The sequence below is a fragment of the Peromyscus leucopus genome, chromosome 14, assembly GCF_004664715.2.
Source record: "Peromyscus leucopus breed LL Stock chromosome 14, UCI_PerLeu_2.1, whole genome shotgun sequence".
In the NCBI taxonomy this organism is placed as follows: domain Eukaryota; kingdom Metazoa; phylum Chordata; class Mammalia; order Rodentia; family Cricetidae; genus Peromyscus; species Peromyscus leucopus.
Window position 1 is genome coordinate 20,996,262 of NC_051075.1, and position 23,511 is coordinate 21,019,772.

General features: G+C 44.3%; 1 protein-coding gene across 2 annotated transcripts in view; it reads right to left on the reverse strand.

Moving 5' to 3' along the window:
* Positions 1 to 23,278, reverse strand: part of Heatr5a (HEAT repeat containing 5A) — a 109,227-nt gene extending 85,949 nt beyond the window's left edge. For both annotated transcript variants that reach the window (XM_028869683.2, XM_028869680.2), the window contains exons 1-6: positions 23,192 to 23,278; positions 8,026 to 8,228; positions 5,688 to 5,899; positions 3,985 to 4,093; positions 2,152 to 2,301; positions 1,336 to 1,510 (exon numbers count right to left, since the gene is read on the reverse strand). In XM_028869683.2, coding sequence (XP_028725516.1) covers positions 1,336 to 1,510; positions 2,152 to 2,301; positions 3,985 to 4,093; positions 5,688 to 5,899; positions 8,026 to 8,151 — 772 coding nt within the window. In that variant the 5' untranslated portion in view covers positions 8,152 to 8,228; positions 23,192 to 23,278. The remainder of the gene's footprint in view (positions 1 to 1,335; positions 1,511 to 2,151; positions 2,302 to 3,984; positions 4,094 to 5,687; positions 5,900 to 8,025; positions 8,229 to 23,191) is intronic.
* Between the last annotated feature and the right edge of the window lie 233 nt (positions 23,279 to 23,511).

Sequence of the window (23,511 nt, forward strand, 5' to 3'; positions counted from 1 at the left end):
AAAGACAATCTGTGGAGGTATGTAATGACATTTTTAAGAGAGTTTGAATAAACATAGGTTATAATCTCAATTTCTTTGGTGACTAAGTTTTTTTTTACCTTTTAAATGCAATTCTTTTTTTTCTGGTTTGGTGTGTGTGTGTGTGTGTGTGTGTGTGTGTGTGTTCTTCCCAGTACAGCCCGCTTGACCCCCTCCAAATAAGAGCATCTGAGTGAATCACAAGACTATGAAGTTTCCTGTCATGACTTTTAGGGCTGTGGGTCTGTCTCACGTGGAGAAGAAGGTTGGACTAAAGGTCTGCTACTGTTCCTCCGGGATCCTAACACACTGTCACTTCCGAACTCTCTCACCCTAGTTGAGGGGCAATGTTCTAGAGGAACAGGAGACTCTTCCTCTAGATAGCAATGCATCACTTCTACAGTAATGCTTTTCAAATAATGTACACACACACGTTACATGAAACGACTGAAGTAAGAATTTAGGTGGGCTTTAGGATTCTGCACATCTTAAAACGGCTCAGGCTATGCCTTCTGGTCTGAGGGTATCTGAGCCAAGATCAAGAGAAGTTACGTTTTCATTTGTGTGAGCTTTTTATCTTTGAGGATACAAGGACAAAGTTTTCAGTTATCCATCAGTGCTTTGCATATACTGAATATGGAATCTTTGTTTTTAAAAATGGCACTTCCTCACTTACTGCTTAGAGAATATAAAGAGGGAATGAAACTAACAAAACAAAACTGTCCAAACAGAATAAATTCCATACATCTGTTTGAAATTATCCAATTCAGCTATGCCTTTATACCACCCTAGAAAAATAACAAACCAAATATAATAAAATATAGCCTTAAAATAATTTTCAAAATTTGGTTTTATGTCTCATTGAAATAACACAATTACATCAATATTCTTTTTTTTGTTTTGTTTTGTTTTGTTTTGTTTCTTTTGAGATAGGGTTTCTCTACATAGTCCTGACTGTCCTGTAACTTGATTCATAGACCAGGCTGGCCTCGAAATCAGAGATCTGCCTGCCTCTGCTTCCTGAGTGCTGGGGTTAAAAGTGTGGTTCTACCACACTCAGCCAAAATTCATTTTTTAAAAAGACAATAACTGAATAAAGCACACTACACTTCAAGAATTGTTTGGATTTTTATCCTCTAATTTTTTTTTACTGAATCATTTGAGAATGACATCTTAGGACCCATAGCAATGTTTATGAACGGCAACTGACTTATATTCTGTTTTTCAAATATTAAGGATGGGTAGCTGTAATGCTACATGTATTTATCAACAGAGGAGAGTTAAAGAAGACACTCTGAAAATAATTAATAACTTTACCTGCTCCTGGATGCTTAGCAATTACAGCTTTAGCCAACACTGTGCCCAGTAGCTTTGAAACTGAAATCCTCACATCATAATTGGAACCTTCAAAGGACTTAAAACATAGTGTGGCCACACTGTCCAGGTCTGTGCTCCACATAAAGATGGCCTCATTCTGGAGTTCAAGAAGACACTATGCAAATGTACACACAAGTTAATGAAAACACAAAATATAAATGTCAGGTGTTATCTGAGTTGTAGAAATACAATGGTCTAACAAGAACACAATTTCACAGTATTTTATATGTATACAGGAACAACCAGGAACTATTAAAACTCATATGCGTAAAAACAAGCAGGTGAGAGGACAACCCCCTTCTACTTCCCAGAGCACATTAAAACAACACCTTTAGAGACAACCTGTTAAATATGACAACTATAGTAATAAATCCAGCAATAACAAGTGACTTCACTGTACTGCCCAGTCAACTGTGTCAAGGATAACTTTTTAAAAATGAAACTAATCTAGAACAATAATAACACTAACATACACATCTAGTTCACACATGTACAGAGGGGACACACGGCAAACGGAATGCATCTGGAAGTGTGGAAACTTGCCCTTCCTATCCTGGCAATGCATATGGTACAGCTATGAACCTTGGGAAATTCATCTAACCCTCTGGTCTGTGGTTCCACACATGTCAGCACCTGACCCCATGAGCTAATTTCCAAGGCTACCGCTCTAGCATCACATGGCTGAGCCTAATGCGCTCAGAGGGGACTTCACTCTCTTTGTGCACTGGTTAGGCAAGTGGCAGTTAGATGATTTACCTTGGCAGCTGCACAGCGGACAGCCATGGACCTGTCTGTTAAGCAGGACCGAGCAGCTTTGTAAACATCCCTGTGGCAAGGTGCAGCAGCAGCACCCAGTCCAGTCAGCATACTCTGCAGACTCAGCATGATCTCATAGCGGCCTTGAGACTGCCAGAAAGAAAAGAACAATGTAAAGAACAGTGGAAAGTCCACACAGAGGGCAGCATTACACACTGTGCTTACTTCAGATGGAAGAAAATTCAGGTTTCTTTATGTACTGACCAATTTATTCTGACACTAAGAAACACTGACCAGCAGTGGTGGCACATGCCTTTAATTCCAGCATTCAGGAGGCAGAGGCAGGCAGATCTCTGTGAGTTCGAGGCCAGCCTGGTCTACAGAGCAAGTTCCAGGACAGCCAGAGTTACACAGAGAAACCCTGTCTCAAAACACAAACAAAACAAAAACATTAATCATTTACTTTTCTATTTAAAAAGTACTATCTGTACATATTACATCTCACTATAACAGAATCCCAGCACTCTGTGAGGCTCAAATCTGACCCATAGCTGTACCTCAGTAAAAGCTCTGGTCTAGCATGCACCAGGCTCTGCATCCAATCTCACCATCAAAAAAAAAAAAAAAAAAAAAAAAAAAAAAAGGGCAGGCGGGGGGGGGGGGGGGGGGACGGGACGGGACGGGACGGACTGGAGAGATGGCTCATCGGTTAAGAGCACAGAGGAGCCAGGTTCAATTTTCAGCACCAACATAGCAGTTCACAATCATCTGTAACTCCAGTTCCATGGGATCCAATCCCTCTTCTGGCCTCCAAGAAACACCAGGCACGTATGTGGTACACATACATACATATAGGCAAAACACTCATACACATAAAATAAAAATAAAAAACTCAGACACATACACACAGACACACCCTGCTGAGTCCTTTTCACGCTTGCTCATATGTATGACTTCAGGGCTGACCACTTGTCCTGGATAACAAATGGGCTCAGCACTGGTTAGCACTAATTCTCTCAAGCCACAGAGGTTGTGTGCAGTTCTTTGTCTGGAGGTGGGGATTGTTGAGAATTTTCCCTTCCATGGGTAAAACCATATTTACTGATGCAGAAAGCCTGCCCAAACATCAACAATCTTTTGGAAAACACCACTGAGAAGAATTCTGCATGACAGGCCCCTCACCAGCTCAGTAGTGCAGACCTCAGACCTGAAGGTTTTTACTCTAGTGCAAATCTTAAATTCAATGGGGCTTCTTTTCAATTTCCTTATGTTTTCTCATGTAACACTTCAGAAATGCAAAGTTGGCCTATCTTTCTATAAATGACTTCAGAGCTATTTTCTAGACTGCTTCTCTAACAACTGTTGTGGTCTTTTAGCATTATTCCTAAATATTAGGAATTTAACACTTAGTCCTAAATATTAGGACTTAAATTTTTTTAAATTAACATATTGGTTTAATTTAAAAACTGGTAAAACTATAGTTGTTGAGAGATTGCAGGATCTTGGAAGTTAAATTAAGTCAGCCTTAAAAACAAAAGATACTGCAGTATCAAGAGGAAAAAGCCGAGACTATACTGTTGGCCTGGCATTAAAAGGCCCTCTAGGTCCTCATCCCCCACCCCCATGCCTTTCCCTCTAGCAAGGCACTGCTTATTCCTTTCCAATGAGAATAACTCATCTATTTTCCAGGCATTACACACAATCTAGACATATTTAATTTACAGATAAAGGCACACAGATACCTCTGCATGCTTAAAGAATGCAAACCTTTTACTAACTCCAGCAGACACAAACATGTAAGATGTGAGCATGGAATTCTTCAGCTACACTTACCTCTGCACTCTTCATAGCTTTAAGAATATTCCCCACGGTATCAGCAAAGGCGTTAGCCAGTATTCTACCCAACTTCTTGTACAAGGCACCCAAACACACCACAGCAGCACTGAAACAACATTGAAATCAGAAACCAAGTCACGACCAAGAAGGGGTGGTGGTATAAACATCTGAATACTATGTAAAGGTGACTATTAAAACTTCTGCCATTCTTGGTGGCTCTACTTTTAGGAAGAATGCTCAGATATTAAAATTTAAAAAATTATGCATTTCTGCATGTGAGTGCAGTATGCACAAAAGCCACAGGGGGATCAGATTTGCCCTGGAGCCAGAGTTACAGGAGTTGTGAGCTGCCTGACCATGCTGACAGGAATCTAACTAAGGCCTTCCAAAGAGGAATCTATCCACCTCCCTAAAATGCTTTTAACTGTGATGAAGTATCATTCACTTATATTTTTTGTCTTAGTTTACTAAGAACTTAATAAAAGAATAAACAAACTCTGAAGAACTGAAAACACATTCTTAAACACTCACCTACCAAATACTTAGGAAGACGTTTTCAATCTCAAAGCTAGACTTACCCTGTCTTTTTTTTTTTTTTTTGAGACAGGGTTTCTCTATATAGTTTTGGTGCCTGTCCTGGCTCTCACTCTGTAGACCAGGCTAGCCTCGAACTCACAGAGATCCACTTGGCTCTGCCTCCTGAGTGCTGGGATTAAAGGGCTACCGCCACCCAGCGACTTACCATGTCTTAATTAGTCTTTGCTATTGTCATTGTTGTTATTAATTACAGTATCAGGAATTAAAGAAAAGGCCATGAGTGACATTCCATCTTACTCTTATTGTTACTTAATCCAGGGCCTTCTGAATGTTAGGCATGTGTTCTACTACTGAGTTATAGATTCTTAGCCTCTAATTTTTTAAAATTATTTTATGTGCATGGGTGTTTTGCTTGCATGGGTGTATGTGTATCATATGTACTCTTGGTGCCTGTGGAGATGAAAAAGGTCCTTGAATTCCCTGGAACTGGAGCTACAGGTAGTTGTGAGCCAACAAACATGTGGATGCTGAGAACTGAAGCTGAGTCTTCTGTAAGGGCAACAAGGACCTTAACTGCTGAGCCATCTCTCCAGCTCCCCTAAAATATGCTTAAAAGGACTTTCTTGACAGGAAGATATTGTGAGTTTTTTTTTGTTTGTTTGTTTGGTTTGGTTTTTCAAGACAGGTTTCTCTGTGTAGCTCTAGCTGTCCTAGAACTTGGTCTGTAGACCAGTCTGGCCTCAAACTCATAGAGCTGCCTGCCTCTGCCTGTCTCCCACGTGCTGGGATTAAAGGTGTGTGCTACCATTGCCAAGATAAATGTTGTTTTTTTTTGTTTTGTTTTGTTTTTATAGATTAGAAATCAAGCTGGGCATGGTGGCAAACGCCTTTATGCCAGAACTCAGGAGACAGACACAGGCAGACCTGAGTTCAAGGCCAGGCAAATCTACATAGGGAGTTTCAGGATGGCCAGTACTACTTAGAGAGACCCTGTCTCATAAAATAAAAGAAAAAAATAAATAAAAGAGAAATCAAAACAAAATGAATTTATGCTCAATTTCAAAACGAGTGTCAAATAGGCTATTATTAGTATATCTACATACTTTAGAAAATCACACAAGGAAACAGTATTTTGTATTGTTAGGTTCTAATGTTTAACTTACAGTTTGGTGGGAAGGTAACTTGGAGAGTCATCTTTGCTACGAATAAGATCATTGCATTTATCAATTGTCTCATACACAGAAAATGTGTCTCCAATACTATAAAGTATGGCTAGATTGTGAGCCAGGAGTCTGCGAGTGGGAGGCCCCGGGGAGCTGCTCAGCACGGACAAGAGCTGTCCCACCAGAGTCTTCTGCTTCTCCCTTACATCGTTCTACAAAGGGAGACACAAAAGACGGCAGCAAGTTAAAATAACCACCCGTGACTGCACAGTACAAACCTTCCCTAGGAAACCCAAGGTTATCCTGAGTGCGGATCACAAGCAGGCTGGTGACTCAGGCACTGTGCTATACCAACAAGTGGTTCTTCGCTTTGCTGTCACCAAAAAGGAAACTGAAACACACTGCAGTCCATCCAGAGACAGGGCTCTATCTCCTCTAAGTCTACTTGACAGACACACAATGTGTGATGTTACAGCTTCTGACTGAGCCAACTCCCCCATTCACTTACGTGAGCAGTGTAAGGCAGAGGTCTACGACCCAAAGCAAGAGCTGACCCTGCAGTGGCTTCCTAAGACCAGCACCATTTTCTTTTTACATGTGAATGCATACAAATGCTCACAGTGTCACTCTAGTCTACCTGTGTGCGCTCTGAAGAAGTCACTGCAACGCTAATGGCACTTGGGTGCTCACTCAGGCCTCAATCCACAAGTTAGTGTTTGTTCAACTGGCAGACAGATTTTTTTTTTTAAGATTTATTTATTATGTATACAACATTCTGCCTCCATGTATGCCTGCACACCAGAAGAGAGCACCAGATCTCATTACGGATGGCTGTGAGCCACCATATGGTTGCTGGGAATTGAACTCAGGACCTCTGGAAGAGCAGCCAGTGCTCTCAACTTCTGAGCCATCTCTCCATACTGGTAGACAGAATTTTATCTTAAAAAAAAACAAACAAACAACTTTTTCCAGCCAGGTGTGATGGCACATGTTTTTAATCCCAGCACTAAGGAGGCAGAAGCAGGTGGATCTCTGAGTTCGAGGCCAGCCTGGGCTACAGAGTAAGTTCCAGGGCAGCCAAGGCTACACAGAGAAACCGTCTCAAAACAAACAAACAAAACCAAGATTTCTTTTTTTAAAACCTGAAGTATATTGACGTTTTGCCCGCATGTATTCTCCACGTGTTATCTAGTGCCCTTGTAAGCCAGAAGAGGAGACTGGACCTTACAGACAGTTGTAAGCTGCTTTGTGGGTGCTGGGAATGGAACCTGGGTCCTCTGGAAGCACAGCTGGTGCTCTTAACCACTAAGCCATCTCTCCAGCCCCAGAAGTTTATCTTTCATTACACTTATTTTCCCAAACCTAGAAACTTCTTCTAAGTTCTTCTTGAAGATAAGCAAATTTATCAAATGTTTATATTATAGAGCCCAATAACAACAAACTGTTTCAGAACTAGAAAGGCTTTTAAGTGATTTAAAAATCAGTTTTTAAATTAACGAACATTTATCTTTTGTTAAATCCTACATGTATCGTGTGTGTGTGTGTGTGTGTGTGTGTGTGTGTGTCTGTGTCTGTGTCTGTGTGTGTGATGTATAACCCAGACTTCCCCCATGAGCAGTGTGTTTATAACACTTTTATATTACATACCACACTGTGATTATATAAAATGTCCTCATTTTAGATGGATGCGTGAGTGTCCAGAATTGCTACCTCATGTCCATGAATGCAACATGGCCAAAGGTGTAGGCACACAATATGAGAAATCAGTTTTCTTTCTTTGCATCTATTTCATGAGCTTTATGAGAGGGAATATAAAAATCAATTCATAGTCTCCTGACACCTCTTACAGTTTTTGAAAGTAAAATTCCAATGGGATTTTTTTAGCCCCATAGGACATCAGGACTTTATATACTTGGAGAAACACAAGATGCAAAAGGTAATGAAGATGAAACATAATACACTGTGGTTGTGATTAAGCGTTTGTGCGTGTGCATGTGCATGTGCGTGTGTGTGTGCGCACACGCTCTGCAGTATTGGTGGGTGAACTCAAGGCTTCATGCATGCTAACACTACTACTGAGCTATATTCCCAGTCCAAGTGTTACATGTATTTTTAAAGTACTACAACAAACATTGGCTAATTTCATTCTGCTTCTTTGAACTTGTAAAATTGAAAATGACATTTCAGAAGCGGCAAGGAATCTATCACATTTCATTGCTAAGTCTTAAGACTTTTGCAAACTAACAGGTGACTATAGACAAAGTAAGAAAACAGACAAATGGAACCAAACATTCCTGGCACATTATGGAACAAAATCAGCTTCTGTGATGTTACCCACCCTGCTGGTTGCAAGCAAAAGCTTCTCCAAGTATCTCAGCCATTCGAAAATAAACTCAGCCTTCTGAACTTCACCTAGTTGACTAGACGCTTCTTCATTGAGCAGCAGGCTGTGAGCTAATTCCATTCCTTGCAGCAAATTCTCTTAGCTGGTCACAGGTCTTCTCATTTATAATTGCAGTCAATACACCTAAGGACCAAAACCTGCAACGGGAGCAACACACTTTGAAAGGCGATCGGATCGCTGGAAAATTCTATAAGAAGTAAAAGCATGGCTAAATATATCCTTAGAACTGCTGCAGGGTGAATCCCAGAAAGGTCCCAATAGTAAGTTCCAGTTAGCTGACCCAAATTCATCTTCCCATTCAAAAGGACAGGCGGGCCAAACAGGGCAGATTGTCAACAAGCAAAAAAAAAAAAAATCACTAAAACCATGAGATAATCCACTTAAGTTCTCCAAGTTTCAGGGTCAACTAATGAGGTCAATGTTAGATTTCAGTATTCACTGTACCCTAAATACCTTTCTATTAAAATGTGTCATAGGTATTTTAACAAGTGACCAAATAGCTAGGCAGCTTACTAAACCCCTGTAGAGAACCTGACCACTTCCGTACTCTGGCTTGGGTCTCTGGAGCGACTGTTCTTGCCAATCAAGATTCACTTGCAGCTTGAGGCGTTTTAGGACCACTGGTCTTCACCAGCAGAGTCACCTTACTGGAGTTCAGTTGTGAGCACCTTTCTGATGGCTCGTGGGGGATTTCTCCAGAACTGTAAAGCATCATCACATGTGTATGACCCAGGCCCGGTGAAGCCTTAATAAGGGGTATAGCATCTCTGTGCACCACGCCTCTCTAGATTGCACAGGACACAGACATTCACACTAACTCCAACAGGTGATGTGAGCATGGGACGGTGCTCATATTGTATTTTTAAGAAAGTTTGTGCTTAAGTATGCTGCTGTAACATATTTTTAAATGATCAACTCAACCATAAAATATGGCGAAATGTTAACAGATAAATGGTGGACGTGAGAGGGGTCATTTTACTAGTCTATATTTTTTGTACTTTTAAAAAGATGACAATAAAATGCAGAAAAATTATTCAAGTAATTTTTAAAAGCTGTCTATAAATAAATAATAGTATTTGAGGGCCAGAGAGACGGCTCGGCAAGTAGAGGCGCGAGCCACCAAGCCCGGCAGTGTAAGTTCAAGTCTCAGGCCCCACAGAGTAGAAAGAGAAAACGGACTCCTGCAAGCTGTCCTCTGGGTTTTACACACACACACACACACACACCAAATACAATTAATTTTATTAAAAATACTACTACTTTAGCTGGGTATGATGGTGCACACCTGTAATCCCAGCACTCGGGGGCAGAGGCAGGTGGATCTCTGAGAGTTCAAGGCCAGCCTGGGCTATGGGGTGAGTTCCAGAATGACCAAGGCTAAACATAGGAACCCTGTGCTGAAAAGCAAAACAAAACAAAACAAAAATAAAACAAACAAAAAAAGACTACTACTCCAGTGTGATGGTGCAAACCTCTAGTCCGGCTACTGAAGCAACTGAAAGTGCACTCGAGCCTAGATGCCGGCCTAGGAACACAGCAAGACCCCTTTTAGGAGACAAAACCACAGCAGCTTCCAGGAGACGCAGCTGTCAGCAAGAGCAGCGGGCACATGCGAAGGAGCACTCATCCACACGAGTTCTCTATGCAGCAAAGAGAAATGACTGACTGCTACAGGTAGTTAAAATATCAGGAATGCATGCTCTACGTTTCCCTAAGCAAAACCAACTATTTCAATAGAAAAGCCAGTAAGGTCTATTAGAAAATCAGGTGTGAGATGTAGATGTAGATGTAGATGTGAAGGTTCTTATTGCATTTGATTTCTTTCTGGGTGCTTCCTAGTATAACATGTTTACACTACCATATCATCATAATTACTAGACATCTGAAAGGCCCGTGGAAGACTCCACACTGTATCTTACTTATGTCAGCTGCTATGAACCCACGTCTAGATTTCAGGACATATCCCTGACCAAAACCCACCTCTGTCCAGCTCTAACTAGCTTCTCACTCTGTGCTGCAGCCATCTTCCCGATCAGTTCTGCCAACATGCCTAGGACTGTCCACGACAGGGCACCTAGAGTCACTCAAAACCCAGCTTAGTTTCTTTCCAGAAGTGTCACCTTTAAGGGGCAAAGAACAATACAAACATCCAGGCATCACCTGGCTAGTAACCCGCTACTTGGGAGGTAGAGGCAGTAGTTAAAGATTATCTATCCTTAGACACACATCGACATTGAGGCCACCCTGGGCTATGTGAAACCCTGTTTCCAAACCAACCAACCAACCAACCAACCAACCAACCAACCAACCAACCAACCAAAAGAATAACACAAAGAATGCTTCTAAGAGTTTTGCAGAAATAAGATGAATTATAGCTTATTTATAAAGCTTTTCCCTTTCTTAAATTACCAAAATGGGGCTGGTAAATGGCTCAGTAGCTAGTGAATCTGCCACACACAGTAGTGATCAGAGTCAGGAGCCTAGAACCATCCTGGCAAATGCTAGGTGAGCTTGGCGACCTGCCTATCATCCCAGCATTTGGGAGGGAGAAATGAGATCTCTGGAGCAAGCTGGCTAGCCAGACTAACCATATGAGGAGCTCTGGGTTCAACTGACAGACCATGCACAGTGAGTAAGGCAGAAAGCGACTTGGAAGAACCCTGAGGCCAACTGTCAGCCTTCATGGCACGCTCAGGCATTTGTCTGTACAGCCACTACACGCATGTCCTCCAGTCCTAAACAAGTTATATACATGCACACCACACACACAAGGAAAAAGAATTAGAAAAATGAACTGGCTGAAATATTCACAATTAAGGACAGAATTCAGAAATGCTAGAGGAACACTTTTTTAGAAGAAACCTAGTAAGCATACAGTACTTTCGTCTTCAGTATCTATGACTCTAGAGGGAAAAATAAATAAATAAATGTTCTGTGATCACCGGGGCAAATGACCATCTTAAGAATCAAATTACCCTTTCAGGAGGCCGACGGTGCTGCTGAGAAGACATTTTTCTTCCTTAGACAGCAGCAATATTGTGGTGTAAAATGATCTATCAAGAAGCAAAATAGCTAATACAATGTGATAATAAATAATTCAGCAAAAAAGCTGGAGCCCAAGAGCAGGGCACAAAGTTCCCACTAATGCTTCCCATGCAGCCCTCCCAAGGCACTCTCCTCAAGGGCGGCAGTAGCCAGTTCCTCAGGCGATCTTACCTTTCCCCTCCGGCAGGCCAGGCCGCACCTGAGACCCGCACTCTGAAGCGAGAAGCAACCGCACTTTGCAGACAGAGGCTCCGACTGAAGCCTGGCTTTAGGAAGATGGCTGCAGATTCAGGCTTGCCTCCTGCAAACCCTAATACAGCCACACCCTCCCTACACTGAAGAACTGCACTTGGCTAATTTCCTCTTCCACTCACATTTCTGTTGAGAGAGGAACTGATTTATCCACTGAAAGTGAACACATATAGCAATGTTTAGATATGCACTTCCTTTTGTAAGATGGAGTCTTGCTGTATGCTACCTAAGCTAACCTTAAACTTGCAATCCTCCTACTTTAGCTTCTTGAGTAGTTCGGACCATAGCCATGCAGCACCACACCTAGCTGGGATCTATTTCTCAAAGCTTAGTCAGTAGTAGCTTGAAAAAAATGACTTCATAAAGCCACTGCTCCAACTCTAGTGCCAGCAGCAATTTTAATGGCTGCTGATATCTGATCACTTACTATGGTCTAACATTTACTTTCTTAAATAAACCTTAAAAAGGTTGATAGGGTAGCTTCTTTTAAAAAATGTATTATTATTATTTTTAAGTCTATGTGTACACATGAATGCTGTGGAGGCCAGCGACGTTGGATCCCCTGGAGCTGGGGTAATGGGTGACTGTAGCTGTCTGAAGTGGGTGCTGGCAACCAAGTGAGGGTCCTCTGCAAGAGTAGTATGCACTCTTAACCGCCATCCATCTCCCTCACCCCTGTTTTTTCTATTTTAAGTTTCCCGGGTGCTGAGACCTGAACTCAGCTCCTCTGCAAGAACAGTACACGCTCTCACACACCAAGGCAGCTTTCCAGCCCTTGGAGTGGCTATTTTTATTGCCTCCTCTTACAAATGAGAAAACTAAGGTGGAAAATGAGGTAGCTTTCCTGAATACACACACAGTCTTTTTAGTTGTTTTGGTTTCTTAAAACTATTCTGAAGGAAAGAAAATAATGACAACAAGGAGAAGATGAGACACAAGATGATGTACTGGATTGGTCTGTCAGTGTGTCCCCGGAGAACGGAGAATAATCAGAAAATGGAACCGAGTGCAGCGGGACCAAGTGCCCAAGTCCTGCGCGACACTGGATTAAATTTCCAACACGTTTCTAGATTCTCACTACTCAAAAGGCACCACAGCAGCTTCAGCTCAGCCCCCGTCTTCAGTTTCTCTGCTTTTGTTAAATAAGGCTGAACAAACACCAACTCTATACAAACCATTTTTACCAACCTAATCGTTTCAAACTGAAGCAACCCCCCAAATCAACAGTAATCACCTACAGCACAGCCGAGTGTTCTAACCTCAGGTCCCCATTTGTGATCAGGGCTTTGAAAACAACAGGTCACGGAACAGGACCTCCCACGGCACACAAGGCATTAGCTAGTGCTTCACCACCAAGACAAAAATGAGATGCTGTCTTCCTGACTGTGAGTATCCTGAGGTACTGGGTAACTGCCCCAGTTAGGAAAAACACGAAAATGCCAATAAAAGACTCTAAAACGCCACGAGGCAGGAGACTGTCATATGCATTCTGTGCAAACTTGCCAAGGGGCATCTCCCAGACACTTCAGACAATTTCTTATTTGTGTTTGTTTGGAGACAGGGTTGCCTGGAACTCCTCATCCTCCTGCCTCACCTCCTAAGGCTTCAGTCAACTTCTGAGCGGTTTCTAAAAGTGCTTACAGAGGTGGAAGATCTGAGGATACTGCTAAGGCAACTCCTGTAAAGATGTGGAACTGGAGCCGGGCGTTGGTGGCGCACGCCTTTAATCCCAGCACTCGGGAGGCAGAGGCAGGCGGATCTCCGTGAGTTCGAGGCCAGCCTGGGCTACCAAGTGAGCTCCAGGAAAGGCGCAAAGCTACACAGAGAAACCCTGTCTCGAAAAACCAAAAAAAAAAAAAAAAAAAAGATGTGGAACTGGATGTGGAAGGACACCCCAGGAATTCCAGCACTTGGGAGACGGAGACAGGCGGGCGAGGAGTTCAAGGTCATACTTGACTACACAGCATCGGAGGCCAACTGTGGTACAGGGCCCTTGTCTGAAAATCGTAAGTAGACTGTACACGCTCAGACACATACAGAGGCTGTCAACACACAGCTGCAGTTGTTTGTGTTTTGTAATCAAAGGACGGCGGTGTTACTAGGACAGTTATTTTACACAAATCTCAGCGTCAACAGTGTTCGAACCACCACACCTACCACAGACCTGCACTATCACACCCCTCACCAGTTAGACCACCACACCTACTGCAGACCTGCTCTGTCACACCCCTCACCAGTTAGAACCACACCTACTACAGATCTGTACTATTACATCCGCTTACTAGGTGTTAAGGTCTGAACCCAGTGTCTCAAGCATGCTAGGCAAGCGCTTTACCAACTGACTACAACTTCAACCATTTTGTCTACACATTTTTAAAAATTTATTATTTTCAATTACGCATATGTGTGTGAAGGGTATATACCTGGAGTGTAGGTGCTCACATCAGGTCCCCTAGAGCTGGAGTTAAAGATGATTATGAGCTCCCTGAAGTGGGCGCTGGGAACAACAAATCTGAGTTGTGGGCAAAAGCAGGGTCCACTCTTAACTGCTACTCCATCTCCCCAAATCCTGTCATTTCTATTGCAAGTAAGTGCATGTTCATACTGTTTCCAAACTGAAAGTCGCTTGTTATCACAAATTTAAATTTTGATTCTTGGAATTCTGAATATACACCCATGTAACGAAGTAGGTCTATGTTTTCTTGCCAAACTCCAAAGCCAAAGACCTTATTTTAATATAAATTTAAAAAACATACATATGTAGCACCAATTCATTCGCTGTACAGAGATTTCACGATTTTCCTCAGGCTTGGTAGGAACTGGAAGAATGTTTTTCTCACCCTTTCTCAATACAAGGTAAGGAGACAGCACAGGTACAATGCCCCAAAGAACCGTGGGGACACAGGCCACAGAGCAGAGAACCAGGGTGGGTCAGGAAAGAAACGGGAGTCGCACGAACCAAGGACTGGGAAGATGTTAGAGTGAGGAAGGGCAAAGGTGGGCACGGGATCGCCCCCCCCCCCCCCCGCCCCAGTTTTCCAGAGTATATTCCATGTTACTGCCTGGGTAAGAAAATGGCAAGTTAGATCGAAGGCCGAGAGGTGGCCACTGGAAATTCCAACTGGAGGACAGCGGCTCCTGGTCTCTCTGGCCAGACTACACACAGAAGAGCTCAAGTGTACAAGGAAGTGTCTGGGGTGAGGAAAGACTGAGCAGCGGAAACCAACACCAAGACAGAGTAATGAGAAACCAAAACTGTATGCCTGCCGAGCATAGCAGTGCACTGCTTAAGCCCAGCACTCTCCAGGCAGGCAGATCTCTGTGAGTTTGAGGCCGGCCTGGTCTACAGAGTGAGTTCCCGACAGTCAGGGAAACCCTGTGTGTGTGTGTGGGGGGGAACGGGACCTAAATAAACACACTTGTATAACCACCACCATCACCACCAATGAAAACTGGGACTGGAACCTAGGACCCTGCACATGCTAGGCAAACAGCCACTGAACTAGGTGTCCTCTTACTTTTGATTCTGAAGCAGTCTCCGGGATGTGAAGGCTAGTCTGGAACCCTGTAGACTAGCAGGCCTTGGATTTGCGACCCCCCTATCCAATTTGTTTTCCGTTGCTACATAAACCACTGGACAAAACCAACCTGAGAGGTTAAAAAAGGTTTACTTGGCTTCATCCCCCATCACAGTCCATCATCAAGACAAGGTAGGTGCTCAAATAAGGAACCTGGGGGCAAGAACCGAAGCGGAGACCACAAAGGACCGCTGCCACAGTCCACCTTTAAAGTCCCTCAGTCTTTACAATTTTCAATGCTTTGAAAGTCCAAGTTCTCTTTTAAAAACCCAACATCTCCACTGGGTGCTAATCCTAGCACTTGGGAGACAGAGGCAGACAGCTCTGGGAGTCCAGACCAGACTGGTCTACATTAAGATGGTTTCTCCTCTTCCTCCTCCTCTTCCTTTTTTTTTTTAAGATTTACTTATTTTATGCACATGAGTGTTTTGCTGTGTGTGTGTGTGTGTGTGTGTGTGTGTGTGTGTGTGTGTGTGTATGCATCACCTGTATATCTGGTGCCCACAGAGGGCATCAGATTCTTGGAACTCAAGACCTGGAGTTACATATGGCTGTGAGCACCATGTGAGTGCTGGGAACTGAACCCAGGTCCTTTGTATGAGCCACTGAACTGCTAAGGACTCTTAACAGCTGAGCCATCTCTCCAGTCCCATCTATGGTGGTCTGAATGAGAAGCGCTCCCCCGCAAGCTCAGGCATTTAAACACTTAGTCCTGGCTGGTGGCATGTCAGAGGAGGTTCAGGTGGTGGAGCTTTGCTGGAAGAAGCACATCACTGGGACGTGTTTTGAGATTAGAAGTTGGTGCTCCTTTGTCTTAGTTGGGATTTCTGTTGCCGTGAAGAGACACTGTGACCCCGGCAACTCTTATAAAGGAAAACATTTAATTAGGGTGGCTCACATAGTCAGAAGTTCCGTCCATTATCATCATGGCGGGACATGGCAGCGTGCAGAAAGGCATGGTGCTGACATTTATTAGGTGTCACTTTTAAGTTCGTCCATTATCATCATGGCGGACATGGCAGCGTGCAGAAAGGCATGGTGCTGAACATTTAATTAGGGTGGCTCACTTAGTTAGAAGTTCAGTCCATTATCATCATGGCTGACATGGCAGAGTGCAGACAGTCACGGTGCTGGAGAGGCAGCTGCGAGAGGACTCGGTAGCACCATGGTGGGCTTCTCCTGGCCCCAGCCTCTACCAGGCCTGAGTTTCAATTCCTGTTTAGGTCTCTGTTTCTGTTTCTGATAAGGAAGGTGAGGGAAATATTGCACACTTACAGCCCCAGCCAATCAGAAACACACTAGTGTGGCTGCTGCTCGCATGGCCAATCATGTTTAGGATGGCCTAATCTCCTCCTGGCTGTCCATAAAAGGAGCCTGCGAGTTTCTCTGGGGGTCCTCACCATTTGTGGTGCGGCTGACCCCTGCATGCAGGAATTCTTCTCTCAAGAAATAACTGCTCTTGTTTCTGCATACATGAGTGGTGGTCTTTTGTGGGTTGATCTTTGGACCCTAACAGCTGTTACATGTTGATATGCAGGCAACAGGAAGTAGACTGAGTGTCACACAGAGCGAAGCTGGAGCATCCACAATGACACACCTCCTCCAACAAGGCCTCATAGTGCCACTCCCTTTGCGGGCCATTTTCTTTCAAACCACCACACACTTCAAGTTTGATCTTGCTGCTTCATGTTAGCATTAACATGTGAACTCTCAGCTGCCCATCCCACCACCATGCCTGCTACTGCCACATTTCCCTGCCATGATAGACTCTTACTGCTCTGGAACGGTAAGTCCACATAAATTCTGTCTTCTATAAGCTGTCTTAAGCTGTGACTTTTATCACAGCAACAGAAAAGTAAATAATACGAAGTCCCAGGACAGCCAAGGAGACATTACTACACCCTGTCTCAAAAAAAGCTGGGCATCATGGTACACACCTTTAAATCAAGCACTTGAGAAGCAGAGTCAGGAAGATCTCTGAGTTTGAGGTCAGTCTGGTCTACATAATGAATTCTAGGACAGCCAGGGATACATAGGGAGAACCTATTTCAAAAACAAGACAAAAAGGCCAACGATTCTCAACTGAGGGGTCCTATATAATTAAAAATAAGTCAGATACTTCTTATTCTAAGAGGGAAAAAAACAAGCTTAGCTACACTGAAGTCAACACTGAAGAAAACAGCACCTGGCAAATTCTCCAGCTCCATGTCCAGCATCTGGGACTCACAATCTTCTGGGCTTGGGAAGCTCTATTTCTCCAGCTCTGACACCTGCAACACATGCAACCTGTCTCACAGGCTCGGGCCAGCTCCCTCCATACCTGGGGATGTTCGTAGTGGTCGCCCCATAGTGCTGGTATTGCTAATATGCTGGGTCTGCAGCAGAGACTGCGCCTTCCTTCACCAGGGGCCTCCCAGCCTCTCTTCAGGGACCTGCTACTTGGTGCCAAGCCTCAACCTCTCTCCATAACCCCCACTCATGCGCTATCATGCCTCCAAAACCAGCACGGCACAGGAGACACTTACACATCACTAAGTTCAGCTGCCACTTTGAGATGCAGCCTTGAACCCTCTGAACCACAGTCTATGTGCTGACCCTAAGGAAATACTGCCCAGGAATTCTCACCTCAGTAATACTGGTCTCTCGTCGATCACGGCTGTTTTTTCAGCCCTAGCTAACCAGCATCTATTGCCTCTGTAAATCAAAGGTGTTATGTCCCCAGATTCTTAATTCAAACATACCACACAAATGGCCTTCACAGTCTCAGACACTCTCCAACTTCACTCTGAAACTTCAGAAGCCAGGCCTCCACTGTCTGCACGCCCCCCAGCGTTCTCATCTGCTAAGTTCTCATAACAGCTCATTAAAGTCCGAGCACACAATGGCTTCTCCAACCCAAACTTCCAAAACCCTCCACACAACAGTCCAAGGCATAAGGCACAAGGTCAGGTCCCTCCCAGCGACATCCCACCCTCTGGTACCAACTTCTGTCCTTGGTCACTTTCTGTTGCTGTGATACAACACTGACCAATGCCGGGCGGTGGCGGTGCATGCTTTTAATCCTAGCACTCGGGAGGCAGAGGCAGGAGGATCTCTGTGAGACCAGCCTGGTCTATAGAGAGAGATCCAGGACAGGCACAAAAACTACAAAGAGAAACCCTGTCTTCAAACAAAACATAACAAAAACAGAAACAAAAAAAAAAAAAAGAAAGAAAGAAAGAAAAAGACAAACAAACAAACAAACAAACCACTGACCAAAACCAACGTGGATTAAAAAGGGTTTATTTGCTCCATCCTTCCACTGCGGCCATCATCAAGGGCAGGGGAGCCAGGGCAAGAGCTCAAGTAAGGAACCCGGAAGTGAGACCTGAAGCAGACCATGGAGGAACGCTGCTTACTGGCTTGCTCAGCTACCCTTCTTATACAACCTAGGCCCATGTGCCTAGGGACAACGCTGTCCACGGTCCATGAGGCCACCTACATCAATTAGTAATCAGGACAATTCTTCAGTTGAGGGTCCCAGTCAGGTGAGTCCAGTTGACAAAAACTAACCAGCTCATTCTCTCTTGAGCTCACCAAAGCAACCAGTACTACAGACCCATGGCACCGGACCCTACTCTAAGTAGTAGTATTATTATAGACGAAGATAATGGATTAAGAAATCTGTCTATAGGCTGGGGGTGTGCCTCGGTGGTAAAGCACTTACATACTAGCAAAGGAGGGAAGGAAGGAAGTAAAGAAAGAACCCGAAAGGCAGAAGAGAGGGAGACAACCTGCTCAAAGCTAAAATACTATTTATGTGAAACAGAGTAGCATCCACGTCCAGTTTCCATGTCTGCGTTCCTTGAACTACTCATACTGTAGCCAATGGCTGCTGTTAAAGACAATGACTACAGCTGCTGACAAGTCTTATAACCTTCACAACCCGCGGCCCTTTCTCTCCTCCTCACTCTGCTGTGTCTCCAGGACTCTGGAGCTTTTCATTAAAGTGCTAGGTTTTTTCAAAGACATTCGCTTCCAGAAAGGAAGATCAGTAAGTACCTAAAGTATTATCAGTGTAGCTTTCATATTTGGTATTTATTCCTTAAAAAACAAAAAAAAAAAAAAAAAAAAATTCTCCATTTCACATATCAAACCCTCCCATCTCTTTCTGCGACGGGAGATTTCACTCTTGGCACCCAAGAACCCAAAGGCACGTTTTCAGGTAAAAGAAGCATTACTTGTCTGTATCTCCCCATACGCCTCTAAAAGTCACAAGGTCCAGCAGTCTCAACACTTGGTACCTAGTTCAATATCCAGTACCAGGAAGTAAAAAAACAGAGGTCTAAACAACAATTCATTGTTTGAGAACTCACAAATTTGACATACATCCCTCAAAGCCTATTCATTCCATTTTGACATGATTAATAATCCAGTTATGTCAATTTTAGCTAGAGTAGAATAGTGCGCTGCATTAGATGTGAAAGGGCAAGCCCCCTGAGAGGAGGAATAATCCAGAGCAGGCAGCTAACAGTGATGGAACACTATTAACAAGGGTATCTTTAAAAGCAGAGAAATAGGGCACTGTAAGGTACACGAGATGCCACTGTCCCTGAGCACAGCAGAATCTGCAAGCTCGGACAGGAAATCTTACTCATTTTAAAAAACTCTATCCTTGTACTCGCTGCTTGCACAATCCGCCATCTAGAACTTCCGCGTTTCACTATTAGATTCCTCCTCCCCTTCCCTCGTTTGGGAGTTCTTATTCTAGTTAACACGGACAGATTCACCCTTTACCACACTATGGTCCAGCATTCCATGTTTCACTATTAGATTCCTCTTCCCCTTCCCCCGTGTAGAGCTCTTATTCTAGTTAACACTGACAGATTCACCCTTTACCACACTATGGTCCAGCATTCTAGCTCATCTTCATGGTCCCACAGTTCCGTGGTTCCACACCACGGCTCCACAGTGCAATCTGTAACACAAGCTGCCCACAATACCCAGCACACAACTTCACACATGTCTGGCCTCCTGGAGCCGCACCTTCCTGAGGGCTTTCTTGGCCGACAGAGCTTCTCACTCCCTGCCAGACGTCCAGTGAGACGCCTCATTCTGCAATGACAGCTCCTTGGAATAACTCCTTGTTTCTCTGCCTTCTGGCAGCTTCTGTCATGGCCCACCCATGACTTACAGAGTAAATATACAGTCTATTGCATCAAATCTCCACATTGATGTGGGAAGCCCTCTATCATCAAATTGAGTGTTATTTCTACAGCATAAAAAAATAAAGAATACCCACATACAGTGAGATACATATTGACTACAAATAGCACCTTAGTCAGTTCAAGCCATGCTAACAAATGAGATTAACAAAATACATTTCACAACCTTCTGGACTTTGGAATTAAGACTGAGAGATTCTGTACCTATACAGGTGCTTAAAAAAAACAAAAACAAAAAAACAACAACAACAAAAAAAAACCTCTTAATTCTGGAGACATACCCAATTGCAATCTGCTGAGCACTTACTCAGAGTTCTAATATCCCATTCTGCTCTACGCTTGATCTTAGCCCAATGGCCAGGAAACAATCCCATTTGATTCTTGTTACAGAAACACCTTTGATTTCAGGTCTACACCTACACTTCAATAATATTCTAACTGATCTAGTAATCCAATGCTGTCATTAGCCATGTTGGAAGGAAAAGTCAGGAGCCAAACGAACTCAGGATGGACGTCACGACTGTTATACTAAAAAGGAGGGATGAGGCTCATGGCCCTGAACCAGATTCCCAGGGCTGGAGGAGCGCGAGATGGAGACGGTGGCTACCTTAAAAACCAAAACAAACAAACAAACAAAACACAGACCAGATCTGATTAAAGCTAAAAATCTGTTGATGAAACATAAAAAGTATCCCCCCTTTTCTTCACTCCCGAGAGACCAAAGCTGCTGAAATGATTTAACTATGAACTAGGTAATTGTAGCAGGAAAGCCACACCCTAAAAGCACTACACTGGACCTAGAATTCAAAGGATTCAGAAGGGATTTTTGGCTTTCTTTTGCTTGTTTATGGTCTCAGTGAAAAGCCACCCAAATTCTTCAATGGTACTGTGGGAATACTAATGCATCACACAAGACTAAATGTCATTAAACAGGTTATCAACAATCTAGACAGTTGAATTTAAAATGTCCAGAAGTTAATCCTTTATTTTATTCATAAGAAAGGCTAATAAAGGTTGTTAGCAACTGCCCTTTTAAACATTAAGCTGGAAGGGTGGGAGGAAGATTAAAATGCACAGGGCAAAGACAATCTTCCCACAGAGAGTATATTCATTAGTTTAAATTGATGAGGTTAATTTTAGATAATAATTAAAAAATTTTAGAGGTACTTTGGGATTCTGGGGAGATGGTTCAGCAGGTAAGAAGGCTGGCTGAGCCAGAATGAGGGCCTGAGTTCAAACCACATAAAAAGAGGATGCGGCAGGCAGAGAGAGGAAGACTGCGAAGCTTGCAGGCCACCACTTTATCTCCCCGTTTAGGGAGTGACCCTGTTTCAAAAAAGGAGAAAGTGGGAGCAAGGCTCTCTGACCTCAACATATATTCATGGGTGCAAGCGCCTGCACATACATATGTATAAGAACAATACCCCTGCAAGAGTTATTTTGGAATTCTGACTTTTCTGTTACTAAAGTCAAACACTAAAATAACTAAAGAACAAGGAAAGGTGCCGTAATCTAGGATCCATAAACAGGACCAAAGGTTAAAGTCAGCTCTCTATGTCAAGTAACTGCATTCCAAGGCACAACAAATTGAACCTCCAGGTTCTCTGCCTCTTGGTATTACATTAAATTGCCTCCTTGATTTCACTTTTTGAAACTGAGTTTCACTACTGTGTGGATCCCTCTACACAGCCCAGGTTGGCTGGGAATTCTTCATGTTTCTGCCTCAACATCCTAAACACTACAACTACAGGTGTGTGATACTACTCTTGGCTTTACCTGCTAAAGAAAAAAAGTCAACAGTTCTAAAAGAAGGTAAATATCAGTTTGGATGCTTATCTAAAATTTCATTCTCTCTTTTATCTTTCCTTTAATTCCAATACTCTGGAGCCAGAGGCAGGTTTGAGACCCAGTCTCAAACAAACAAACAAACAAACAAAATCCTTTAATTCGAAAACTCTGGAGCCAGAGGCAGGTTTGAGACCCAGTCTCAAACAAACAAACAAACAAATAGGTAAACAAACTCCTTTAATTCCAATACTCTGGAGTCAGAGGCAGGTTTGAGACCCTGTCTCAAATAAATAATTAAATAAATACATAAATAGTAAAATCAAACCTGTTCCTTAGACACTCAGGCATAGTTCCTAAGACGTTTGGGAAACAAAACCAGACAATTCTGGCCACATCCATTTAAAGGCCAGCGAAGCTGATGACTCGGTCCTTAAAGTTCCTAACTGTATAGGGTCTTTTTTCTTTTTTACTTCCTTAAACTTCTCGACATCTCTAGGCTCTAAGTTCCTTAAGGGCGGCTAGCATGCATATAAAACACACACACAACCTGAAGGACCGCAAGCCATCTGATTTATCTGACCTGATCGTTCAAATTACCTTAACTTGCCCGAGGTACACGTTATGGTTAATAAGTACCACTAGGAGCTTTACGAAGTTCCTGAAGATTTTCGGTGTCTTGAAACGATGTCTTGCTGGTGTGTCGGGAAGTAAAATAAGCAAATAAATAAAAAAACACACACACACACACACACAAACGTTTCCTCGGACTACGCGAACGCCCCCAGCGAAAGCTTTCCTTCCTTCCTTCCTTGCTTCTTTCCCCGGGAAGACCTTGGAAACTTCTGGCAACCTAAGGCAGCATCCACTCCCTGCAGCTGGGGCCCGACCCGGCACGGCAGGGCGGGTCCCCCGGCCGCGGGGCAGGCGACCCGGTCCCCGACTTTCCCCTCCCGCGCCCCGGCTCCGCAGCGGCGGTCCCCGCCTACCTGTTGTGCCCAGGGGAGAGCCGCCGCGCCGCCGTCAGCCCCGGCGTCCGGGCTGTGGCTGCTGCCCGGACCCCGCGGACCTCGGCTCGCTCCCCACCCCGGCCCGGGTCCTCAGCCTCCGCACCGCGCCCACCGGGGTCCCGCGCCACCCGGGCTCCAGCCGCCCCGGCCCGGTCCCTTAGCGCGCCGCACCCCGCCGCCTCTCCGCATCCCCGGGCTTGCCTGCAGAGATGCCCTGAGCTCACACCTTGTCCCGGCTGTGCCACGTTTACCGGCTCCGCGACGGCACAGCGGCACCCGGCTCGCCGCAGGCGACTGCGGGGCCGAGCGAGCGGGCGGGCGGGCGGGCGGGGCTGACAGTGCGGCGGGAGCGGCCATTGGGAGCGCCCGGCCCCTCCCGCGCCCAGGCCCGCCAGCCGCCCGCCGAGCCAGAGAGCGCACACTGTGGCAGGCGTGACTACTCCACTGCCGAGAGAGCGATGGGGGCGCCTGAGCCGAAGTCAACGTCTAGGACAGCGAGCGCTCTTGCAGACCGGAGATTCCGGCCACAGCTATTTTTGTCTGTTT